The 22,680-nt window shown below is 40.3% G+C and overlaps 1 protein-coding gene across 21 annotated transcripts in view; it reads right to left on the bottom strand.

Moving 5' to 3' along the window:
* Positions 1 to 22,680, bottom strand: part of MECOM (MDS1 and EVI1 complex locus) — a 469,813-nt gene that overhangs the window by 35,435 nt on the left and 411,698 nt on the right. For 9 of the 21 annotated variants that reach the window (XM_028731496.2, XM_028731494.2, XM_077929788.1 and 6 more), the window contains 8 exons: positions 20,920 to 21,022; positions 20,572 to 20,788; positions 17,898 to 18,045; positions 15,672 to 15,828; positions 10,226 to 10,279; positions 4,276 to 5,638; positions 3,951 to 4,037; positions 1,597 to 1,684 (listed from right to left, as the gene is read on the bottom strand). In XM_028731496.2, the coding sequence (XP_028587329.2) occupies positions 1,597 to 1,684; positions 3,951 to 4,037; positions 4,276 to 5,638; positions 10,226 to 10,279; positions 15,672 to 15,828; positions 17,898 to 18,045; positions 20,572 to 20,788; positions 20,920 to 21,022 (2,217 nt within the window). The remainder of the gene's footprint in view (positions 1 to 1,596; positions 1,685 to 3,950; positions 4,038 to 4,275; positions 5,639 to 10,225; positions 10,280 to 15,671; positions 15,829 to 17,897; positions 18,046 to 20,571; positions 20,789 to 20,919; positions 21,023 to 22,680) is intronic. The other 12 variants (XM_028731500.2, XM_028731499.2, XM_028731503.2 and 9 more) reach the window with 9 other exon arrangements.

Raw genomic sequence — 22,680 nt, 5'->3', positions numbered from 1 at the left:
CTTGGTTAGACGGAAGAACATTTTTTGTATGAGGGTGGAAATGGCATTGGTCAGGATCAACATAGTGTAAGGGGGGGGGGCATAAGGGGCCTGAGGGGAGGATGAACCATGGCAAACCCAATCGTGGGATCAGTATCTGCCCAGTTGGAATCTGCACTCTGGTCCCTAGTGAGACCTTGCTTGCTTGGCTTGCACCACGGCAAGGTTCAGCACTGGGCGACTCCTGTTGTGCAGGCTTGGAGCGATCCAGATCCATCCCATCAACATGGGGCTTGTGGAATGATGAACTGATCCAGGGACCCAATGCCATACCAACCCTTGCCCTGTCTGTTGCTGTCAATAAAGATTTGGCCTGATTTTATCCCGTCACTGTTGTACAGTCTGGCTATTTTACTGCTCTCATGGGTCACATAGTGCACCTGCCTGGGCAATGTACTGCATCCCTATAATTTTGTCCCGAAGTGTCCTAAGCCAGGTTTCAGTTAGTATAAACTATGCATTCTTTATCCACTTATTGGTAGATTCTTATGAAATAAATTTTCCCTGAATGCCAGCCTACACTAATTTGGACTACCACAAATACGGTTGCTGACAAGTTCTCATAACCTTATCCTCTGAGCTTGGCCATGCCTGCTAAGCTGCGCATAATCATTTTCAACAGTAAAACAGTGGCTTTCTACAGTACTGTGGAGCATTCTGTTAACAAGGAGGTTAACAATCATATCGGTGTTTGCCTATAGTGTTATAAATGAAACATAGCATTAGAAATTAGAATTCCAAGATCTTAGACCTTTGTTTAGGCTACTAAACTAGCATAACCAGAAGAAGCCACCTAGACCTGACAAAACAAAAATGGTGAAGTCTATGCAAGCAGTGCTCAATTTTATCTCATGCATCAAGAAGTTACAGGTGGCAAAGGTTATGTATTAAGGTGGACCCACAAATTCCTGTGTCTTAGAAACAAAATAGACCCTAAACTTGTGACTGAGCCTGCATGTCATGCACTTGGGTTGGGCCTTTTTGCCCCCTGGCAGGTATGACATAAGCAAATACCAGAAGTTGCTCCCTGTTGACATATCTTGAAACATTGAGAAGTAGACATATGGTGGATCAGTCATATTATCATTTCACCAGGTGCTTTTGTTTGGCATAACTGCATAAGAACTTAGTTTAACAAGCACAGCGCCTTGAAAACAGAGGCTAGAAATTCAGGGAGGTGCTTTGGGTGTGCCCGGCATTTTGCTCATGCCAGTCTGCATAGTGCGCCTTCTGGGCATTTTTCTTAGAGGCATTCATGCCAGATAAAAGACTACTTCCAGTACATCCTAAGGGGCTTCTCTTGTGGCATCTGAGACACACAACCCCAGAATTCCACTGGGCATGTGGAGACAGTTGCACTGTTCTCCTGAAGTCTTCCTGAAAAACATTGTGAAAAGTAAAACAATGCTACGTGGTTTGTTTCTCCCTGCTCACTAAAACTTGTATGTTCTAGGAAATCCGATAATGACTAAGATTCCCGTTGTTCCTGTGCACCTGCGTCTATGGCTTAACATGTTTGTTTACCATCACAACATCTTGATTGTAAAAAATACTTACTTGTGGGTGGAATAGGAATCCCGGAGATGGTCTCAAGTACTTTTCTTTTAAAGCTTCAAGTGGGTCAGTTAGCTTTCTTTTTTCTACTCTGTAAATGTTAAAATAAGAATGTTCTTGTGATGACTCAGTCTCGCATATGGATAACTATTTGATAACTTGGATTCATGACAAGAGGCAAAACTGCTCAGGCGCATAGATCAAAGACAAGGAGGTGCAATTCACTATGCTCTTTAATGTCAATGAGGCTAGTGGGCACCCCTTAAAAAACTACGCCAATGGCTCTGGAAACATTCCAGTTTCAAGTATCTACTATTATGCGCAACAGAAACTGCTGAGTGGTCTGAGCACAGTTATCAAAACCATAACTATATTATCAAAACTACAGAGCTGAAATGGCCAATTTTCTATGGAACAAAATCAAATATTAAAAACAAACAAACAATTGGACTGAATTTTTTTCTACGAAGCATTTATTATTGTTCCACTATTAATAATATTATCTGCTTTTGAAGTATGGGAAATGAGTTCCAAATATGTCAGCCTTGACACTCACCACTTCAAATACAAAATACATCTATTTCTATTTCCATATTCATATTTTCTCCCCCCCCCCAAATAGGATTATGGTTTTTTTGTAACTCATCATGAAGGTCTGCCAAGTTTATATCATGTCAATATTGGCTAACTGTTTAAAGAATGAGAGGATTTTTTGTTTTACATTTGGAAGTTGTAGATTTGTTAAGTTGTGCCAAGTGACTGAAGCAGCAAATTCCATAGTAGACAAATACTACAGAAATAAACAAAACCGGGGGGGGGGGGGGAATAATTTTAACAGGATGCCATATTTATTTAGGTCTAAATCCCATGAATGAATATCCAGATGTGATATTCGAAAACAGCAAGTTGGCGTCATTCAGCACTTGTTCATAAACGTAGGCCAGTTTTTTCCAAACTTTATTCTTTCAAAATATATAATAAAAATGTTCCTTTCCCTGTTTAACCTGAACAGCATAGTTGTAGAATATGTAAGAGTAAAAATTACTCACTCTCAGAGGAGCCCCCCACTCCCTGTGTTTCTGCATGAGTCACTGATCTGGGTATGTCTCCTGGTGGGAAAGAAGCGAGGCCAGAGCAGTGACTCAAGCACAGGCAGATTGGAGGCCCCTCTGAGGGTGGGTAATTCTGCTGCCATCTCTGCATTGCGGATGAATGAGTTTCTCCATTAGAGAGAGAGAGTGCCATCCAAAGTGGAGGTTCATTGAAAGGATGTTAAGCCACAGCAGTAAATCATGCAGAGATGCAGTGAGCTCTCTGCTCTGTGGGTGGGTTATTGAGGGCTTTAATTAAAGAGCCTTTAATTATTTAATTAATTTAGACAACTCTTGCTGTACTCTTGCTGTGTGCTGGCATATTACATGGGAATTGGATGTGAGGGCGATCTGGCTGCGACATCTGTCACCCCATTGATCGCCAGGGTTGATTCGGCTGATCTGGCTGGCTAGGCGGGTGTCCCCTTCCTCCCTCACCGCTCCATGTGCATCCCTCCCGAAGCTGCGCGCTCGGTGGAAGAGGACGACCATCCCAGATAGAAGGAGTGTACCATTCTTCGGTCAAGGGTATACGATAGCTGCGCTCCCCTGCTAGAACCTCCAAACAAGCATGGGAATGAACACCTTAGGCAGCCGGCAGCCGTTGTTATCCCTTGTCCAATTGCGTTTTGTTTAGATTTTTGTTCATCTGTTCTTGTGGTATGCTTTGCTCCTTTGCAACACATACGCACCTACGGCTGTACACCAACAGAAGTCAATATACTCATGGGAAACACACTAGTCTGCATTGTCAGGGGGCAGCTAGAATACTTCCACTCCATCAGGCTTGGGCTCTTACTTACAAAGAGAGAAACTTGGCTAGCCTGCCATTTGAAGTGGCAAACTTGGGGGAACAATTTATTGTATTGTCTTTCCAGAGATCACATGAAAGACAGTACCCATTCAATGTGGCAAATAAAGAAACTATTTTATGAAAACCCAGAAAAATCTCTAATCAGGAATATCAAATTGAATTTGTTTGAATGCACCGGCTCTATCAGGTGTCCCCCTGGATAGATCCAGAAAATAGCATACATTGCTATTTCCCTTTGGAATAATTGTTCTATTGTCCTGTGTTCAATAAGATATCCGAACACACTAAGTAATATTTACTATTATTGTTATTGCATTGCTATATGACTATTTATCATGCAGTTCCTTTGGCATTAGTTGTAATACTCTGCACAGCAGAGTGCAACAAACACTTCCCAATAATTAAAAACAAATCAGTAGATTACTTGATTGTAAATAAAGGCAGAATTTTACCCTTGAGTTCCACGTTGTGTTGCTATGGTACAACGTGTTTTGAGTTCTTGAGTGAAACACCTTTGATTGCAGTGGAGATCGACGTTCCTAGTTTGCAAACAAAAGCTGGATTTGACTGCCAATTTTTAAATACATTATTTTTTCTGAAGGGAAAATTGCTTCAGATATAATAATTATTTTGTATTAAGAGAATAAATGTTTAAAAATCCCCAGTCCCTAAGCTGCATTCATTCAAATTTCAACTATTTGTGCATTTTATTACATTAAATGACTGAGGACCATAGGCCATTTGGGCCATCTGTATAGCTTGTTTCATGTGTATTACCTGTAAATGGGATCCATAAAGAAAGGTGTTGGCCTTGCATGTTGCAAAGAGATGTCCGATGACTTCCTTGATTCAAGATCAATATCTCCTTTCTTTCCTCCAAACACATGGTTTTTCCGAGGCTCAGTCTGTTTTGTACCACTAGCTCGACTTCTGCTGCCCATACTCAAATCTAGAGGCTGGTCCTGGTTGGTCACTGATGGAGCTGCTGGTTTTGAGGTTATAGGAGTAAGTGGTTTCTCCTCCTTACGTTTAGTGGTAAGGTCAAAGGGAGACTCGGAGTTTCCCTTTAAGATCTTCTTTGCTTCACCTGGCGATTGGGGTTCCATTTTCAAAGGTAACGGTCTCAAGTCTCTATCAGGAAATGGGTACATTGACTGAGAGAATGCTGGAAAAAATGGGAGGGGAAACATGGAAGGGTAAGGTAAGGCTCCAACCTTTTTGTCCTGTAGCCCCACAAGTCCTGTCGAACCAAAGTATTTTTCAGCAATAGAGGCAATGGCCTTTATAGAATCATTCACAGCTCCTGACACCGCAGTTTGCTCCTCTAAAGATGGTGAGAAGATGGAATGATTGCTGTATTCTTTCTTATTATTTACGGAAGCCAAATTCTGCAGAGAGTTTACTTTGTCTTTGAACATTTTACCATTTTCTTTACATTTCTCTTTATCACTTTCAATGTCACTTTCCAGATCAGAGCCAGAGGTGGTCTCCAGGTCACTCCCACTGGGGGTACTGACATCGTCAAGGTCACTACTCTCTGACTGGTCACTGATTTTTTCATGTGGCCTCTCTTCGGAGGACCTTTCTGGTTGAAGCTCCACTGGCTTATTTTCACTTAGGTTAGGTGGGTGCTTATTTAGTGCCTTCAAAATATCCTGGGTAGCTGGCAGTGTCTGAGGATGTGTCATGAGGGGACTTTGACTTTTGATTGATTGGTCTGTGTTTGGCAGTCCTTTAACAGGAGAACTAGCAGGTATCAAAGGTGGCCTGTGGTACAAGCCTGAAGGAAACAGACCAGGGAAGCTAAAAGAAAATCCAGGAGCTGTTGGAAAGGTAAGACCAGCAGGATGCCTATTGGCACCAAAATAGTCAGCAAGGCCCGGATTTGCATGATTCATATTAACCATGGAAGATTTATCCATAGCTGGGGTTCCAGGAAGTGATATGCCTTGGCCAAAAAATCCTCCTGCCGCAAAATGGTTCTTGCCCTCACAAAATCTCCTGTGTTTATTTAAGGAAGACGTAGTGCTGAACATTTGTCCACAGTCTTTGCACTTGATTTGGGTTCTGCAATCAGCATGCATACGCTTATGACGGCAAAGGTTTGAAAACTGAGTATAGGACTTATGGCAGACCTCACCTGTGTGTAAACAACAACAACAAAAACTCAGGATTTAAAGTAATTTTTTCTGTTCCTCCCCCCCCCCCACACCCCATTCAGTCCCACCCAGCTGCTTTAAACTGAGCATCTGAAGTCTCTTACACTTTTAGAAAACTTACTTAGAGCTCATTCCTAAACATGTTTACTCAGAAATAAGACCCACTGAGTTCAATGGAATTTATATCCTTGTATATGCAACTATGGCTGCAACCAGCATTCCTATGTGCATACACTTAAGAGTAAGCCCCATTTAACACAGTCTGTTGATTTGAATGGGTCTGTTCTGAGTATGACCAACAATGGACAGCACCAAGGCCTTAAACATGTATAGGGGCTGCATTGTTAGTCAGACATCTGAAAGGATGAGTCTGAGTGCAGATTACATGTAAAAAAACCAAAATTGTCCCAACCACCAAAACAAGGAATTCAGTTAGGCAAATATAATAAGAAGCAGAAAATGAAAATCCCCACATTTCTTTCCCTTTTTAAAAAAATCAACATTAGTATCATATTGTTTTATTTTTCATAATATTTGACAGCCTTGAGTTTTTATATGCATTGGCCAGGATCCAGAAAAATCCATGTGCATGCACCTGAAACCCCTGTCGTCCTTCCGATTCAGCAGTCCCCTACTTGCAAGTTGAGAAGAGATACAAAAATGTTACATGCAAGCCAATCTTTTGCACATACGTGGAGTTCTGGATTATGGTCACTGCTTTATAGTACAATGATATCTAGAGACATAAGACATAATTGCAGAAAAGAATACCATATTGAGCCTTGCATATGCATGAGTAACTTGACCCTGTGGTTTGCTCCATTATTTTGATTGCACAAGCATATAAAGTTACTTTTTTCTAAGAAAGTCTGAACAGAAGTTACCACAGGTTTAATTCTTTTGATATATACTTCTATATATATACTGCATAGCCATGATAGCTATACTGGTCTGATTTCAGAAATAAGGTACTGTGGTTGTATATGTGTACCATGAACAAAGAATACATTTTCTAAGCTAATTTCTACAGTTGGAACAATTCCTGTGGTCATTTACTAAAACAAATCTGCATTCAGAACAAATGTGTGCTCTTGGCAGGGCCTTGCTAACACAGGTATGTGGTAAGTTTTCTTCAAAATCAGCGCAAATGCAAGGAGGACCTGCAAGAAAGCATTGCTGTTTGTGGCATGCTGCCGTAAAAGATTTCAGTCATTCCATTCTCCTTCCAGTTTTGTGTCTTCCTCGGTTGTTACTTAGCATTCCATGGTCACCAAGCACAGCTAGTAGGCTTTGGGCTGTTGGGAGGGGTTCCCTCCCGCTTAGGGTTTTCCCTAAAACACAACAAAAAACATACTTCTGAAAACCTTAAGAGTTCCTGGCTGATTCCTCCCTTTTGTATGGGAATATAATTGGCACACACAGCCTTTAATTTTAAAATAGATGAGCCTGCAATAAAATGTTGCAGCATGGGGTGTTGCAGTCAGTCATCCAGGATTATACTGTTCCATTTCCCCTCCAACTCGGTTTTCTATCTCCTCTACCCCAACAAATCAGTCAGTATTCCATGGCCCCAGAACATGTTCAATTCTCACTGAGCTTATTGAGGGGTTTTTCCCCATCAAGGTTTTCTGTCCTTCTGCAAAACTTAAGGTTCTTCCAAGCTTGCTGACACTTCCCTCCTGGGTGTGGATGTTGCCACTTTGGCTATATACCACCACTCTAAACTCTAAATAGCGGGTATGGTTATTATCCTTATGCATTAAAACTCAGCTTCCTCCAGTAAAGAAGAGTTGAACAGTTTAACTTTTGCTCAGTTTGTGTTATATCACAGGCTCTTGCCCTTCACACATCAAAGCCATACAACAATGCATATTGTGCATTCTCAGACCTTCTTAACAATTATTTTAGTGGTTTCAGACAGGCTGACATAATTTACAATGGCTCTATTTTAAGCCTGCAAAGGAAACTGAATTGAATGTATCCCATCCTGCACTCTTGGTTCCCATGAACTATAATCACGTCCTCTGACTTCCATGTACACCGTGGCTGATGCTAACCTTCCTGCTCTTATAAAGCTTATCCTTGAGAACCTGCCCGCTTGTTGTCTGTCTTAAATGTTTACCCTGTAGCTATCTGTTCCCATCACAACAACAAAGACTTCCATTGTCTGAGAAGGCCCTGATTCCACCTGCCTGGCTCAGATGAGTTGCCTTGCTGATATCTATCAGACAACAGCTAGAGTAACAGTTGCAGGGTTGGGTGCAAGCCAAAGAAATGTACAATTCAGGAAGAATGTTATTGCTCTGTATCAGCCAGGGTTCCTGTAAGATACCTTTCATTCACAAGGAATGCTCCAGCCAAAAAAATGTATTAAGAAAAAAATATTACTCACACGAGAACAGTAGCAAGTTTAATTTGATCTTTCTAAGTGTGAGGTATTTTCCCTTTATTTGGAGAAAATATCACACAGATTGGAGAAACATTTGGAATTTTTTCTAAATTAAATTCTTCGATCTGTCAATTTAATTTGGGATATTTATTGCTTTTAAAGCCCAATGCAGATGGCATTCCTCTATCGCAGTGTTCAAGACTTCTAATAGTGAAGTTGCTATTGAATTGTATGGTATCCAACTTGCAATCCTATAAGTCTTATTATTATTGAACTTAATGGGGCTTGCTTCTGAACAGAATTGTATGGGATTGCACAGTAAAGAAATGCACAGGTTCTTAACTGGTCTGAAGGCACATAGTACAGTTGCATTGCTGGAATTTACTAAATAGATCTTGGCCAGAGTAATATCCAGGTGAGAGGCTTTGAGCTCTTGTAGAAAAGACAGAATACAAATTTAACAAAGAAATAATAGATTTGATATGCAAGCAGGAAGACTTCTACTATATACAGAGGTACTCAGTTGTTCCCTTTCTCAAAGATAATAGGCTGGCACTTATTTACACATGAAAATACATCAGAGATATACAAATATAAAATGGCTTTCATGCCTAGCAATCTGAGACACAGCTGACATAGTGGTTAAAATTTAAAACTAAGCAGACAACAATACTACCAGTTGAGATGAGTAGTTCTTAATGGCCTTCACAACAAGGCAAGATTATCTGGCAGGGCAAACATTCACTTTTAAAATTATAGCCAAAATCATTAATGAATGCATTAAACTGCAGCACACTAATACATTGATACGATGGAGAGAGGATAGGAGACCCCTTGCAGATTCCATTACATAACCTATTGTATCAGTAGCCATAAATGTTCAAGATCTGCATAATGGCCTGAATTCAGGTTGGCCTCATCTCCTGATTCAGCAGTTATGTCTGGGATAATAGCAAGAGGCAGAATGAGGAAACAAGTACACCAGATCACTTTGCTCTATAGTAGATCCTTCCCTCATTTGGCAGTTTTCTCTGCCACTATAAAAAGAACTGTCCTAATCTCCAGCTTGGGGCATACAGGCTTCTCCATTCACTTCCATGGAACAGGGCAGCTTTCTACACAATGCTATTTGCACAAACGGAACCCTCTCTCCAATTACAATGGATGGAAAAGGTCTTATGGCCCAGAACCCTGACACTCAGAATAAGTTTGGGTAGTAGGGTTGTGCATTGCCACCACTAGTCAGGTGATGCTTTCAGTAGTTCATCACAGAGATAATCCTAAATTTATATTGACAGAATTGTTGGGTTTTGGTTAAATTAGTGAATGATGTGGCTGCGCATAAAGACTGGAAACCAACTATTTAAAACAGAAGAACCGTTTGGGTGGATCAAACTAAGTCTCTCAAGGCTGCAGTAGCGAATTAAATGCCTCAGGAAGCTCACAGGAAAGGTTGTGATGGTAATGGTCATTCATTATTGTTTGCCTTCAATCTATGGTAATCAGAAGCTCACAATAACAGAGAGTGTAAAAGAAAACATAGGATGCATTCATTTGAATTCTTGTGACAAAGACAGCGTTGAAATGGAGATGAACATATTTTTGTGCAAGTAAATAGACTGAAAGCGCTTTAAAATTTGTCATGAGTGGAAAAGGATTGCCTAATGCATGGTAGAATGTGAAGAGACCAATAAGCTTCACTCTTAGTGTAGCACTCCAACCCTGCCAGTCCCTTTAACTTCAATATACATTTTTACTTTAAACTAAGCCAAGTCAAGCTTTTACAGGAGTGGATCTACAGTGAGACATTTTCTCTTCCACCTTGATAAACCCTTATATTCTATAACATTACATTCTTATATTCTATAACCTTACATTTGCTTTAAATTTCCAAGCCAGGGGTCTTATTTCCCAGCCTCTATGTTTTCAACACCGTCTTGACTCTGTACTCATCTAACCATTGCAATCCTTCCCACACCAGATACCAAATACATTATAATCCATCAATGACTTAAGCATTTAGGACCAAGAAATTAGCTAGAAGTGAAGTTCGCATATTTTCTGCTTATTAAACACATGACTGTTAAGTGCTATTTTTAATGCATTGCTGTCTATTCCAACATGTGGTTTCTATTTGAGCAAGCTGGAGGTTTTATGAAGGCAGGCAGTGTGTAATTACCTTTGTGTTGGTGAGTTGGTGTTGGTGAGTTTGCTCCCAAGCCAGGGCGGCATACTGTAACGAGAGACAGTTGCCATAAACAGACTGAGAAGGTACAGCATGGTGTGTGGCCTTTTTGCTGGGAATCAGATATCTCTGCTCTAGGTGACCCTCTACCCCCAGCCACAAGCGCTCAGAAAATCCTACCCTGACATGTGATCTTTAAATTCTTTTGTTCTGTAATTACACGGCAATTATTCATAATTGTCCTATGGTTTTTTCTGTCCATCATCCTTTGCATTTGAAAAATCACAGTTGCTCTTTTGGTTACACTAGCAATTGCTGATTAATGAAAAAAGCAGGGAAGAAGCATTTTCCATGTGATTTAATTTGAAAAGAATGGCAGAGCATCTGAATTTTCTTTTAAAGAAAAGAAAAAAGGAACTGGAGCCGCAGGGTATGAATGGTCCCTATATGGCTGGAAGCTATTGTTCACTAATTATTTTATTTTCACTAATATTAAAAAGACAGCCCTGTGATGTCAGGCAAGGGAACACAAATCTTTAAACAACGGTCATAACTGGGTCTGGTTAATTATGTTTTCGCTTGCTTAAATAAGTTGAAGCACAAATATATAAAAATATCAACCATTCCAGGAGCAGGACCACAGCCCTCTGAGGGATTCTTTTAAGCCATTAAAAATCATGTTGATATATTATTGAGACTCAAGGCTCACACAGATTCATTCAACTGCTCCCTTGATGAATGTATGGAGTATGTTCTCGTACACTGAAGAAGTTAATTCGAGAGCTACAGGAAGCTGGTCGTTGGTTCTCAAGAGTTTGAACCACAAGTCCCCATGGGCTGATATGAAATTGCAGGTTGGCCCCTCTCTCCATTAAACTGGCTTCCTGTTTGACCCCACACCTTCATGCTGTGTGTATCTGGATTCTGTGGCCCAGTAGTGCAATATAGCAAGCTTAAAAATTCTGTTAACTGATCCTTCCTTGGAAGCTCTTTGTACATTCAATAGAAAGTAAAACCACATTATGCTGTTCGACCTGATGTCAGAACAAGAGGGGAAAGGCATGGAATTAGGAAGGATTCACATAACATTAAAAGTGATCTGAACTTCCCACCGTGAGAGATGCAAGTCTTGAAATAAAGACATGCCACTTGCCTCGCCATTGGGTAGGTAGGCAAGATCGTTTCATCAAAACATGGATTAAAAAAAAAAAGAAAGATGCTCAAGTCAGTCATCCATTCCTAGTTTTCTTTTAACATCTTAAACTGCTTGCCCCTCACATTCAGATAATCTATATTTCAATCTGCTTTCAGAGTCATGAGAATTGAGCCACAGACATTTAGTTAATAATTTAGAATTAAGTAGTTAATTTAAAAAACTACATAATTCTCAATTATTAACTACTCAGTGTCTATGTCTAATGTCAAATTAATCAGCAGATTAATTTGCTAACCCACAGATTAAAAATTGGCTATTTAATTACAATTACTAACATCATAATGATATTGATGACAGTGGGGCAGAAGGAAGATCTGTATTTATTTTCCATTTTTATGCTGTTTTTTTATCCAAAGGGCTCTCAAGACAGCTTGATATAGCAATCATAAGAACTCCCTGTGTGCCGTGATTTACTTAATTTTAATTAGAGCAATCTCCTGAGGAAACAGTGCGTAGTGTTGGCATCACTGTGTCAAATTATTGCTGAGCTTCTACTAATCGTCATGCAGTGCCTTAAGGTATCTTCCTGAATAGCATGCAGTTGGTTGATTTGGGCAGCCATGAGATCTAACTTTAAATGTAACAGCTGTGTTTATAGCGCTCTTGCTAAAGTTGATCAATAGGATAGGGCAGCACATAGACTTTCCAATTGAAAATGTTTTAGTGGAATAGAAGCCTGCAGTCAAAACATTGGCTGCTTGTTTCAAATCAATATGTAAAATGCTATTCAGCCTCTCCACCAACAGACTTCTTAGACCTGTTGTCCTCCCGTAGGGTGGCCAAATCAAATGAAACAATAACAATAAAAGACACATCTAGCACAATTCTCCTATCAGGCTCTACACTGGTAATGTACCCTTGGTTCCCTGACCCACAGTTCCCAGCCCAATTCCCCCCCCCCCCTTGGCTCCTCTTTCCTTCATTTACATATCTCATTCATAATAATAATAATAATTTATAATAATTTATTATTTATACCCCGCCCATCTGGCTGAGTTTCCCCAGCCACTCTGGGCGGCTCCCAATCAGTGTTAAAAACAGTACAGCGTTACATATTAAAAACTTCCCTGAACAGGGCTGCCTTAAGATGTCTTAAGTGCCTCACTTCCTCGGTTGATAGAGCATGAGACTCTTAATATCATGGTTGTGGGTTCGAGCCCCACATTGGGCAAAAAAAATCCTGCATTGCAGGGGGTTGGACTTAGATGACCCTCATGGTACCTTCCAATTATGATTCTTTGATTCCTTTAGCCACTCTCCTTCAGAATTCCTATCCCTCCATAGCATACAGCCTTTCCTGATTTGCACACCTTTGTGTTTCTTCAGAGCTCACTCTTTCTTGTGCCCTTCTTGACTTAGTGCCCTTTTGTCCCTTTTCTTCAGGACTTCTCCATCTTCTCTTTCTTCAGCTTGCTTAGCTCTTGGCCTCCTGTCCTTTCTTCCCTATGTCTTGAGACCTCTTCCAAGGATGTTTTCTTCCCCTCACCAATGCTGAACATTTTGTGCTACACCAGCTCAGCCAAACAGTTCCCAAAGGTTCCACTGCCAGAAGTGCTATGCAGTATAAACTGTTGTGTTTTATTGAATATTAACTTAGTTGAGAGACATGTCTATAAAGTATTTACTGTACTGAAACACCACCACCTAGGACTTAAGTGGTGCCTTGGAATCATCCAATCACTTTGCATACTGTATCTCAAATATCTTTTAAAAAATTCAAACCTAGGATCAGCTAATGGGAAAAGTATGAATTAGGGCACTGGTCAACCATATTGTTGCGAACAACACACAATTCAAGGGAAACGGATACACACACAGAAGTCATACATTCAGAGACAGATGCCTTCCTGCTACACCTTTCATTCTGCTGTGATAACTCCTGCAGCCACTGCAAAATTCCGAGAAGCAAGGAATGTCCAGGGCAACGGGTGAGGAAAAGGCAAACATTCGCCACAAGATCCCGGGTAATTGTACCATGGTGCAGGTAGCAATTTGACTCGGCCCCTCTTTTACAGCTTATTTTTATCCAATAGTTAAGTTGTCCCCAACAACAGCTTCCAAGAACAGTGGTGATAGCGTCTTGGTTTATTCCCCCACTTTTTTATCTGCATTTTTAAAAATAAAAAATAGTAAAATATTGAGTTGCCTTGACTTCTGCTTAAATAAATTTGAAAGCAACTGAATAGAATGAAATATGTTCGGTGATAAAGCTTCACTGCCATAATTCTCAATGTGGACAGCTACTGAAAGGCTCTCACATAACTAAGTCAATAAGGATTCTTTGTTGAGTTTGTCTATGAAGATGGCCTCTTCCATTAGGAAAGAGTAGCTAGAAGCTGTTTTGAAATTAGCAATCATTTGGAACGATTCCAGGGTTTTTGGTGGTTTGCTCAAGGGAATCTCATTTGGTGGAATCTTCTTACACTTTATTAGTCACATCCACCAGTAGCTCTTCTTCCTGAGGCTACATTAAGAATAAATAAATAAACTTACAAAAGGTTCAAAGCATAATTAGACTTGGGCCTAGGGAAGTATGCCAGAGCACACAATATAAAATGAGGTTATAAAAGTATTTCCAGAATTGCCCACAGAGTCTCGGATACCAGGCAGCTTCTGAAATGAAACAGGCAGGAAAAATACGCGGAGTGCTCTCCTCCAAGAGCTGGTCCATATGGGAACCAAAGCAGCATCCCTGTAGCGAATTCTCACCTCCTTGCCACAAGGTTTACAAGCTCTAACCAAATAGAGAGCAGGCATCATGAAGTGGCTATCCTCAGTAGCAACACGCAGCAGAGGCAGAGGATCTCCTCCATGATCATTACTTCAGGGAAGGAAAGTTCGTGCCATGGGAATGCCTTTGGGGATGGAATTTTGAGGAGCAAATGAATGTGTAGGCTTAATTCTGGCTCTACAGCCTTCCTCTGAGTTTGTATTCCTCTCCTGATTTCTACATGGTTACTCCTGTCTGCTTTCTTCTGTGCTACGTTGCATTCCATCGTCCCACATACCCTTGACTGTCTATGTCGTTGATGCTGCTCCATGCAAGTTTCCTACCATAGCCGTAGCCCAGGGTGACATCTTTTGAAGTTCAAAAGAGAAAGGTGAAGTAGATTACAAAAACAAGGTGCGTCTTGTGGCTATGCTGCAAGTACCCTAGAAACTATAGCAGACTCTCTCTGTGATTTTGAAGTAATCTCTTTGTGGTTCTCAAAGGCCTTCAGTGGTCTTTTCAGCAATTCATTCACACACTGACTACTTCTAGCACAAACCAGACTTGGTTACTTCACTATCCTGTTTTGGCACATGCACTTTTTAAGCACATAGGACCACGTTTATTAGGGTGTGCATGAAAGCAGATTGTACAAATTCAGCATTTATTTTGCAAAACATATAAAATTAAAAGTGCGAGGAAAGAAGCATGCATAACCAACCACTGTGCCAATTTGGTAGTGAGGAATACACCTGAAATGAAATGTGACAAGAGTGCTGATTCTACATAGACACACACAGAGAGAAAGAAAGGGAGTGGCAGGCCTTCAGTCAGCCATGCCACATGGGAAAGTGACCCCAGCTTCCCTGTCACATAATGACTTGAACGGACACCATATGCAGAGCTTTGCAGAATTTTAAAGGCATCTGTTGCAAGGTGCCCTTTCTGTACCAGGGAGATTGCAGGGAGATCTTATACCAAGGGTTCCCGTACATTCATAGAACAATAAGTTGGCAGTATAATCCTATTAACAAGTAAGCCAGATTGGGTTCATTGGGACTCATTCTCATGTTAAGCGTGTCTAGGATTGCAGCCGAAATTATGTTCCTTGAGTCTTATTTAACTTCCTACAGTTAAATCTGCTAGAGTATCTGCTTGTGGGGAAAGTAATGAGTGAAGACCATATGTTGAGACTGGAAATTAAATTTCTAATAATTCTGCCGAAATAAGACAAGTCCTCCCCGAACACTTCTTGAGCAAGTCCCAGAACTACAGAGGTTGATAGGAGTAAGAAAATTGCTTGTCAGTGCAATATACGGCTCCAGACTTTCCACCAACACAATATTTTATTTTTCTGATTAAAGGCACAATCCAGTTAAAGACAGTTGGGAACTGTCTGATTAAAGAGCGTTGGGATTGCTAATGGTTCAATGGGAGCATGTTTATCTGATTCCGCATCTTGCTAAAAAAAAACAGACAGACACAGAAGCTTAGTGGTTAAGTGGGAGACTTACATATAAAAGGCTTGACACTGCTGTGGATATGTTTGTGCTGTTTGAGGCCTGAAGAAGTGGCAAAAGTTTTACCACACTCTGGACAAGCATGCGCACGAGCCCCAACGTGCTGCGAACGAATGTGTCTCTGGAGGTTGCTGGGGTCCGTGAAAACCTGCTAGGAAATGAGTACTGATTAAACACGAAACTTGGATGCAAACAAGGAAAAACAACAACACCAGCAATTGCATAAGACTCTAGTCAAACCAGGAGGCATTGCATATTGAATAGGCAAAAGTTGGCTTTTTTTAATAATTTATGCGAGTTCAGTTATGTAAGTGAATTAAAAGATAGAAGAGGTGACTTTTAAGGCCTGTCTACAGTACACATTTAAAACAGCGTCAAGCACACTTAAGTGCCCTGGCTGCCATACAAGAAACCCTGGAAACTAAATTCTATGATGAAGCTAGGAGCTTCTAATCACTAACCATCAAAAGTACAACTCTCAGGGGTTTTTGGAAGATGCCATAATGGTTAAACCAGTTTCAACGTGGTTTGAAAATGTGCAGAAGTACTAAAACATCTCTGCAGTTTCATTTATTTTGCATGTTTAGCTTCACTGAGGGTATACAGTATTTAAGAGAAAATATATTTTAGAATTTATAAACCATATAGTAGCAATAGTGACCATTTCCAGCATAATAAAATGTAAAGACGGCAATAGGCAGATGTAAATATTAGGTTGGATCCTGCAAAGGATACTTAGAGTAGATCCACTGAAATGTGACTTACTTAGACATGACTTTCAATAGGCCTAGCCTAAGCATGGCTAAATCTGAATCTAACCTTTTGCTACTTTGTTGTTATCATCATTACCATTCCAATACAGTTTGCAACTATTCGCTTCTTTCTTAAACCCCCAATTCTGTCTGTTTCTGATATTCCTAAACCAAGTCCCTACTAATGGTTTACTAAGAACTGCAATGTCCTGACTGTCAAAGCTTATCCTTGCCCTGTTTTGTTAAGCAGAGAAAATGGAGGATGGGTTGCAAATGGGCAGTAATTCTTGTCTTTTGGACTGTAGCTCCCATGGGGATGAGCCAAATACATATTGCTGCATGTTGCTGGGATCCTAAATGGATAGGTCCCAGAAATTATCCCCATCGCCTTCATAATCTTAAGTGTTTGCTTAGCCTTCATAGAAACAAAACTCAGCAAGCATTTTCTGCCACACTATTCAAATATATTTCAGAACAATGTCATCAATAAGACCTATTGATAGTTACTAAATTTACTAAACGTTTCTGCCACACCCATGCATCTAAACCCTCCCCCCCCCCATGTTTCATTTGTGGCACTGAAACCATAGGCACAGACAAAAAAATTTATGCTGTATTTTACACAAATAGATTTGTGCTTAAAGCAGTTCACGTAAGAGCAGACAGTCAATACCATGACACAGCATCTCATAAACAGAGTTATTTGTCTTCTACAATGTCATATATACAGATTCTCACATATAATCTGCTCCCAAAAGGTGTATATTGGATGGTATTATTTCCCTTTTGTTATATTGTTCAAGCAATGAGAGTAAACAGCTGACACAACACAATGGCTTAATTGCCACAAAACTCTATACAACCCTAAATCCTAGTTTCAGTAGTCACACAAGTAGTTTTGGCATTCAGTCAGTTGCCTTTCCCTATTAGTATATTGAGAGTTCTGTTATGTTAGATAAGAATAGTCCATCTGACTGAAAACCATCAATGGATTTCAGACCCCTTGCTTAGGTGGGTGTGCTCTCTACAACATCAAAATGACCCCATAAGTGCAAAATATGTACCAAGCTCTGAGTTAGATGTCACTATCAGCAGCTTTGTGTGATGCACTGAAACATTTCAGGCTACAGATGGATGAATCAAGTTTGAATGCTCTCCCACATTAACAAAAGCATGTTACAGCACATACAAAACAAGCACGCACAAAAATGTCAGGGAGAAGGTTCTAACCTAGCCTTCTTGTGGGCATCTTGCCTTACATATGCAGGGAATCATTTGTACATGAGAGAAGCTTTCAAATCTGATCCCCTACCTGTTGCCTGAAGTGGTCCAGTCCAGTGGAAACATCGTATGAGGTATCATGTGCTTCAGTGCTGAAGCCAGACCTAAGATGCTCAAAACGTTACTCTACATATCATAAGCAACGGTGCGTATACAAAATTCCAGGCACCCTACAATTTCACTGTACCTTGGCACAGTTTTCGCATTCATAATGCTTCCCACTGTCATGGGACATCTGGTGGCGTATCAAGTTGGATTTCCAGTTAAAGGCTTTGGGGCACTGGTCACACTTGTACTCCCGCTCTTCGGTGTGAGACAGCATGTGCTTTTCTAAGCTGCAAAGATACAAGAAGAGGAGGCTCGGTGAGATGGTGACTCAAGCTTTTTGGAACTACATAGACCTTTTTCCAGTTCCAAGAAGTGAAGAGACAGGAGCCTATTTCAGGAAGAGGAACTTATTTCAGTTCAGGGAATCAAAGCAGTCATAGAATAAGAATCTCCACTCCTACGACGAGTATCACCCATAGGTTTGCACAATGTTAGTCACAGTCAGAGTAGATTTATTGAAATCAATAAACTTTGAGGTTACAATGTTTTTTGCTTAGGAAAAGGACACATAAGGGGGGGGGTGATAGAGATGGTGGTTATCAATGGCTACTAGTCATAGCGATTATGTATTACCTCCTGGATCAGAGGCGATATGCCTCTGAGTACCAGCTGCTAGGCAACACAAGGAGGAGAGCATGCGTCTCTTGCTTGTGAGTTTCCCATAGGCATCTGGTGGGCTACTGTGAGAACAGATTGGCAGACTAGATGGGCCTTCTTGGTCTGATCCAGTAGGACTCTGCTTACTCTAAATAGAATATACACTTTTTGTAGTTGTTAAGAAGTGCGGCTGCTAATTTGGACTATTCACAAGACTGCTTCAACCTATTTAGAGAAAAATTTAATCCGTATTGACTATCCCATATTACAAATGCTTCAGTGAATCAAACCTTAGAAGCAGTTCTTGGAGGAGTAAGAACCTCTTAATGTGTGTGCAGCACACTCAGCCAATACATTGCTACGTCTTTCCTCAACATATGAAATGGCCCTTAGGAGAGGATACACTAGAAAGAGAGGCTCTCGCTGCCTACTGATCCAGTAGCATATGGCTTTTGCAGCGATATCTTATTTGACTCAACCAAAACATGAGAGTTTAATGTCTTTGGGGCAACAGGTGAAGGCCAGGCCTTTACATGTTTAAATTATATTTTACAATATAATTTTTATTATATTGTAGCTTTATAGATTTCTCACCTGACTTGATACTAACATATTTTGCCACTCTGTTTGGTTTCCTTGTAATTTTTAATTGGACTGATTGTGTTTTTAATGTGTGTTAGCTGCTTTAAGAGCCTCTGGATTGAAAAGCAGGATTAGAAACATTCCAGATAAATAAATAAGTAATATTATTCTGCATCTGCTGTAGAATCCAATCTGTCACTGTTATGTGTAGCTATGAGTCATGCTTCTTGTCTTATTTAATGTTACTGTTTTCTTTCATAATATTTCACATGTAATTTACTATTACTTCCACCATTATTCCACAACATAGATTTAAAATGGTGTTTGGCTGTCCCCCCCCCCATTAATTACACATACACCAGCTTGCATATACATTTTTTTGAAATAGAATATTTTCTCTATATTCTTTTTCCTTGAACTGTTTCTGTCATGTATTGGACTTTAAATAATTTAAATGTTTTTCAGCCAGGCTGACGGTTCTCATTTTTCACCCTCTCCCTCTCAGTGGCAGAGCAATTTATGATTTGTCTTTTGCTGATATATTTTTTTCTGGCCTTTGTTCTGAGCCTTTAATACCCTTAAAGGCCTTCCCCAAAGAAGAGTTTTCGAAGCACGAGTCAGGCAGAGTTGTCATCCATCTGTTCCTAAAGTCCAGACATCTTCCCTCAAGCTTGCATTTTTGCTGCAGTGATATTGTAGTTTCCCAACAGCGGATGTGCTCACTTATCCAAGAGAACCCTGGCCTGAACATGGTTTCTCTTTGTGCGCTGACTTTCAGAACCAGACACTGCCTTCATAATTAGCCGGAACTTAAAATAATTTAGATGAAAACAGCAGCTGTAAATCTTAAAACACCAACTTTTACATATTTATTCCTTGTCCTTTAGCAAATGCTCAAAGTGCATCTCTGACCTCTTCCATCACCACCAGCACTAGAAGTGTAGATCTTGCCAACTTTGTAGCTTTTGACTGCTCTAGGCATTGCATACTCACTGAGCACAGCAGGGACATGTCCTCCCATATGAGCTCCACACACACACACACACACACACACACACACACTTGAGACCATGAGATCAGTTCCCTTCCATTTTTTGTGTGAAATCTGTATTAGACATGATCAGGAACCCCAAGATTCTAGAACTCTATTTCTAAAAACATAAAGACAAATTCTGCACTGCTGTCTTTTGGCAAACATGGGTAATTTGTTTGTTTGTTATGAATCAAGACCTGATGACTGGTTTACACACTATCCTCTGCTGTGCTGTAATTCCTCACTTTCTGCTATTGGCTTATTGTTAGTTTTTGTTTGAATTACTTTATGTTTTCTTACTGGCAATTTTATTAGCTATTTTTAAGTTGCAAACCACTATGGAATTCTCTAATGATCATCAGTTACTAAATATTTCAAAATAAAAATAGAAATAAAATAAATAAATTTTGAAATAAAATAAAGATTGATTTGGGTCCTTCGTAACTGTCCCGGGGTCCTTTACCTTTTACCATATATATTATATATATTTTATATGGTGTTTATGTATGTTTTGTTTCTTTTAAAATATGCCTGTTCCTACCTTTGCACATCAGAGAACACTTGGTCACATTCTTTGCACTCTTGAATGTCATGCATATCATGGAGGTCATTCTCCTTGTCAAGCTTTGGCTGAAATTCCTCATCCACCATCGAAAACGCTGAGTGAGGTGTGCTGCATGGGAATTTCTGATGGTCCACGAGATCTGCTTTGGACTCAAACAGCTGGTCACAGTCTTCACACCGGTACTGACGCTCCTCTGTAAAGCAAATCAGTCATTACTCTCAGTGGCCTTCGACCAATGCCAGAGGATAAATTTGCTCTAAGTGCTGATAATTAGGGAACTTTCTGTATAAGTTATTTGACAATCTGCCATAAGAAATTGCTGACCATGAATGTCTGGAGCCATAGGATCGTGTAAATAGTCTTCAGTCTTCATGAACAGAAGGAGCTCTTCTCCAGCTTCAATGTCTTTCACCACTCTGTAATATATCTGACAGAGAGAATGGCAAGTGAGTGACAAGAAGCACACAAGAGGGGATTTTCTACATATATGTTGCAGCAAAAATATGAGGTCATATTGGCCATGTTGTAAAAGGAGTGGCCACAATTCAGTGGTAGAGCACATTTTTGCATGCAGAAGGTCTCATTTAGTTCCCTGCACTTTCAGGTAGAAAAATGATCTCAGGTATCTATCTATCTACCTACCAAACAACTTTGCTGGGAAAGTCCTCTGCCTGAGACCTTGGATTGCTGTTGCTAATTAGGAGTGGACAGCACTGGGCCAGAAGCACAAATAGTGTTACTCAGTAGCAGTCCTGAAGCCAAAATAATCTGGCAGAAGATTTATCCCAATAGCTATTACTCCTATGCAAAGAAAGCTGTATTTCCATCAAGAAATATGCTCAAGAGCAAGCTGTGTGACAAACAAAGTATTATTAATGCTTGCTGACAATTCACAAATCTTCCTATAACATGGGCTGTACAGGTAATTCATTGAATAAAATTTCTTACTGAAGTGCCAACTGAGAAGACAGGTATATTCAAATGCAGTCTTTTAAAAAAAATAAAAACAAAGACACACCACACACAAGGATCAACTTTTCTCCTAGTTACACCAGCAGGGGGTGAGTGATAATTCCACTGGGCAAATAGGTAGGAAGTCAATAATAGAATGACAATCCAGTCTGTCTTATAAGCATTGGGATACACCAAATTAATCATAAAGAACAACTGCAATGCCTTGGGTAAGCACATAGCCAGATATCACTCAAAGTTTACTATGCAGCCTGATCCACAGGGATGTGCAGAATTGTTCTGCACAGCTTTACTTGGTTAAGCTTGTATTTCCAGGTTAGTCCTGGTAGATGTACCTAGGATCACAGTCTTAGGTTCCTGTGTGAAAAAGAAAACTCCACCTAAACAGCCCCATCAAACATCAAAGCATCATTTGCACGTTTGCATTTGCAGCCTGTAGTGAAGAAGGAAGGAAACCTAACCTGATGGTTATGCTCTGAAAAGGAATAGGAAGGACAGCCAAATCAGAGCTAATTCCAGCAGTGGGGCAGGTGGGGCACTGGCTGAGAGCCCAGGCGCTCAGAGGGGAACCTCACTGGTCCCAGCCCTGCTGGCTGCCCTTTAGGGGTAGGAGAACCTTATCTGTGATCCCCAAAGGCCTATAAAAAGATGACTTTAGGAAGAAAAGCTCACTGTCTTATTGTTTCGCTCAGAACCTGCATTATGGAGAACAGTTTTCATGCGACTTTGATAAAAGACAAATGTTCAAATAAGATATTTGAACTAATTCTAAAAGCACTGGCTACCTCTGTTCATTTATCAAACTCAAAGCAAGCCTTCTGCTTTACTTTATTAAAATAATTTTGTGACAACTCTTAATATTAGGAGGATACAACAATGGGGAGGGGGGTTCAAAAGAAACAACTATTTTGAATGCTTGTCGGCCTAGAGGAAGTTCTCAGAGACTGTAGGGAAAAGGCAGAAGTTTCAGTGACCCACACCAATGGCAAAAATCCACATTGCTCAAAACTATTGACTGTATGTGCACGCAGTTCTTTTACAGCTCCAGTAGGTGGCTCTAAAACCCAATTGTTTCTTTTCTCAGAAAAAGCCTGACCACAACTATGTGCTGGG

The sequence above is a fragment of the Podarcis muralis genome, chromosome 6 (genome assembly GCF_964188315.1).
Source record: "Podarcis muralis chromosome 6, rPodMur119.hap1.1, whole genome shotgun sequence".
Lineage (NCBI taxonomy): Eukaryota > Metazoa > Chordata > Lepidosauria > Squamata > Lacertidae > Podarcis > Podarcis muralis.
This window is presented reverse-complemented; position numbering and strand designations above follow the sequence as displayed.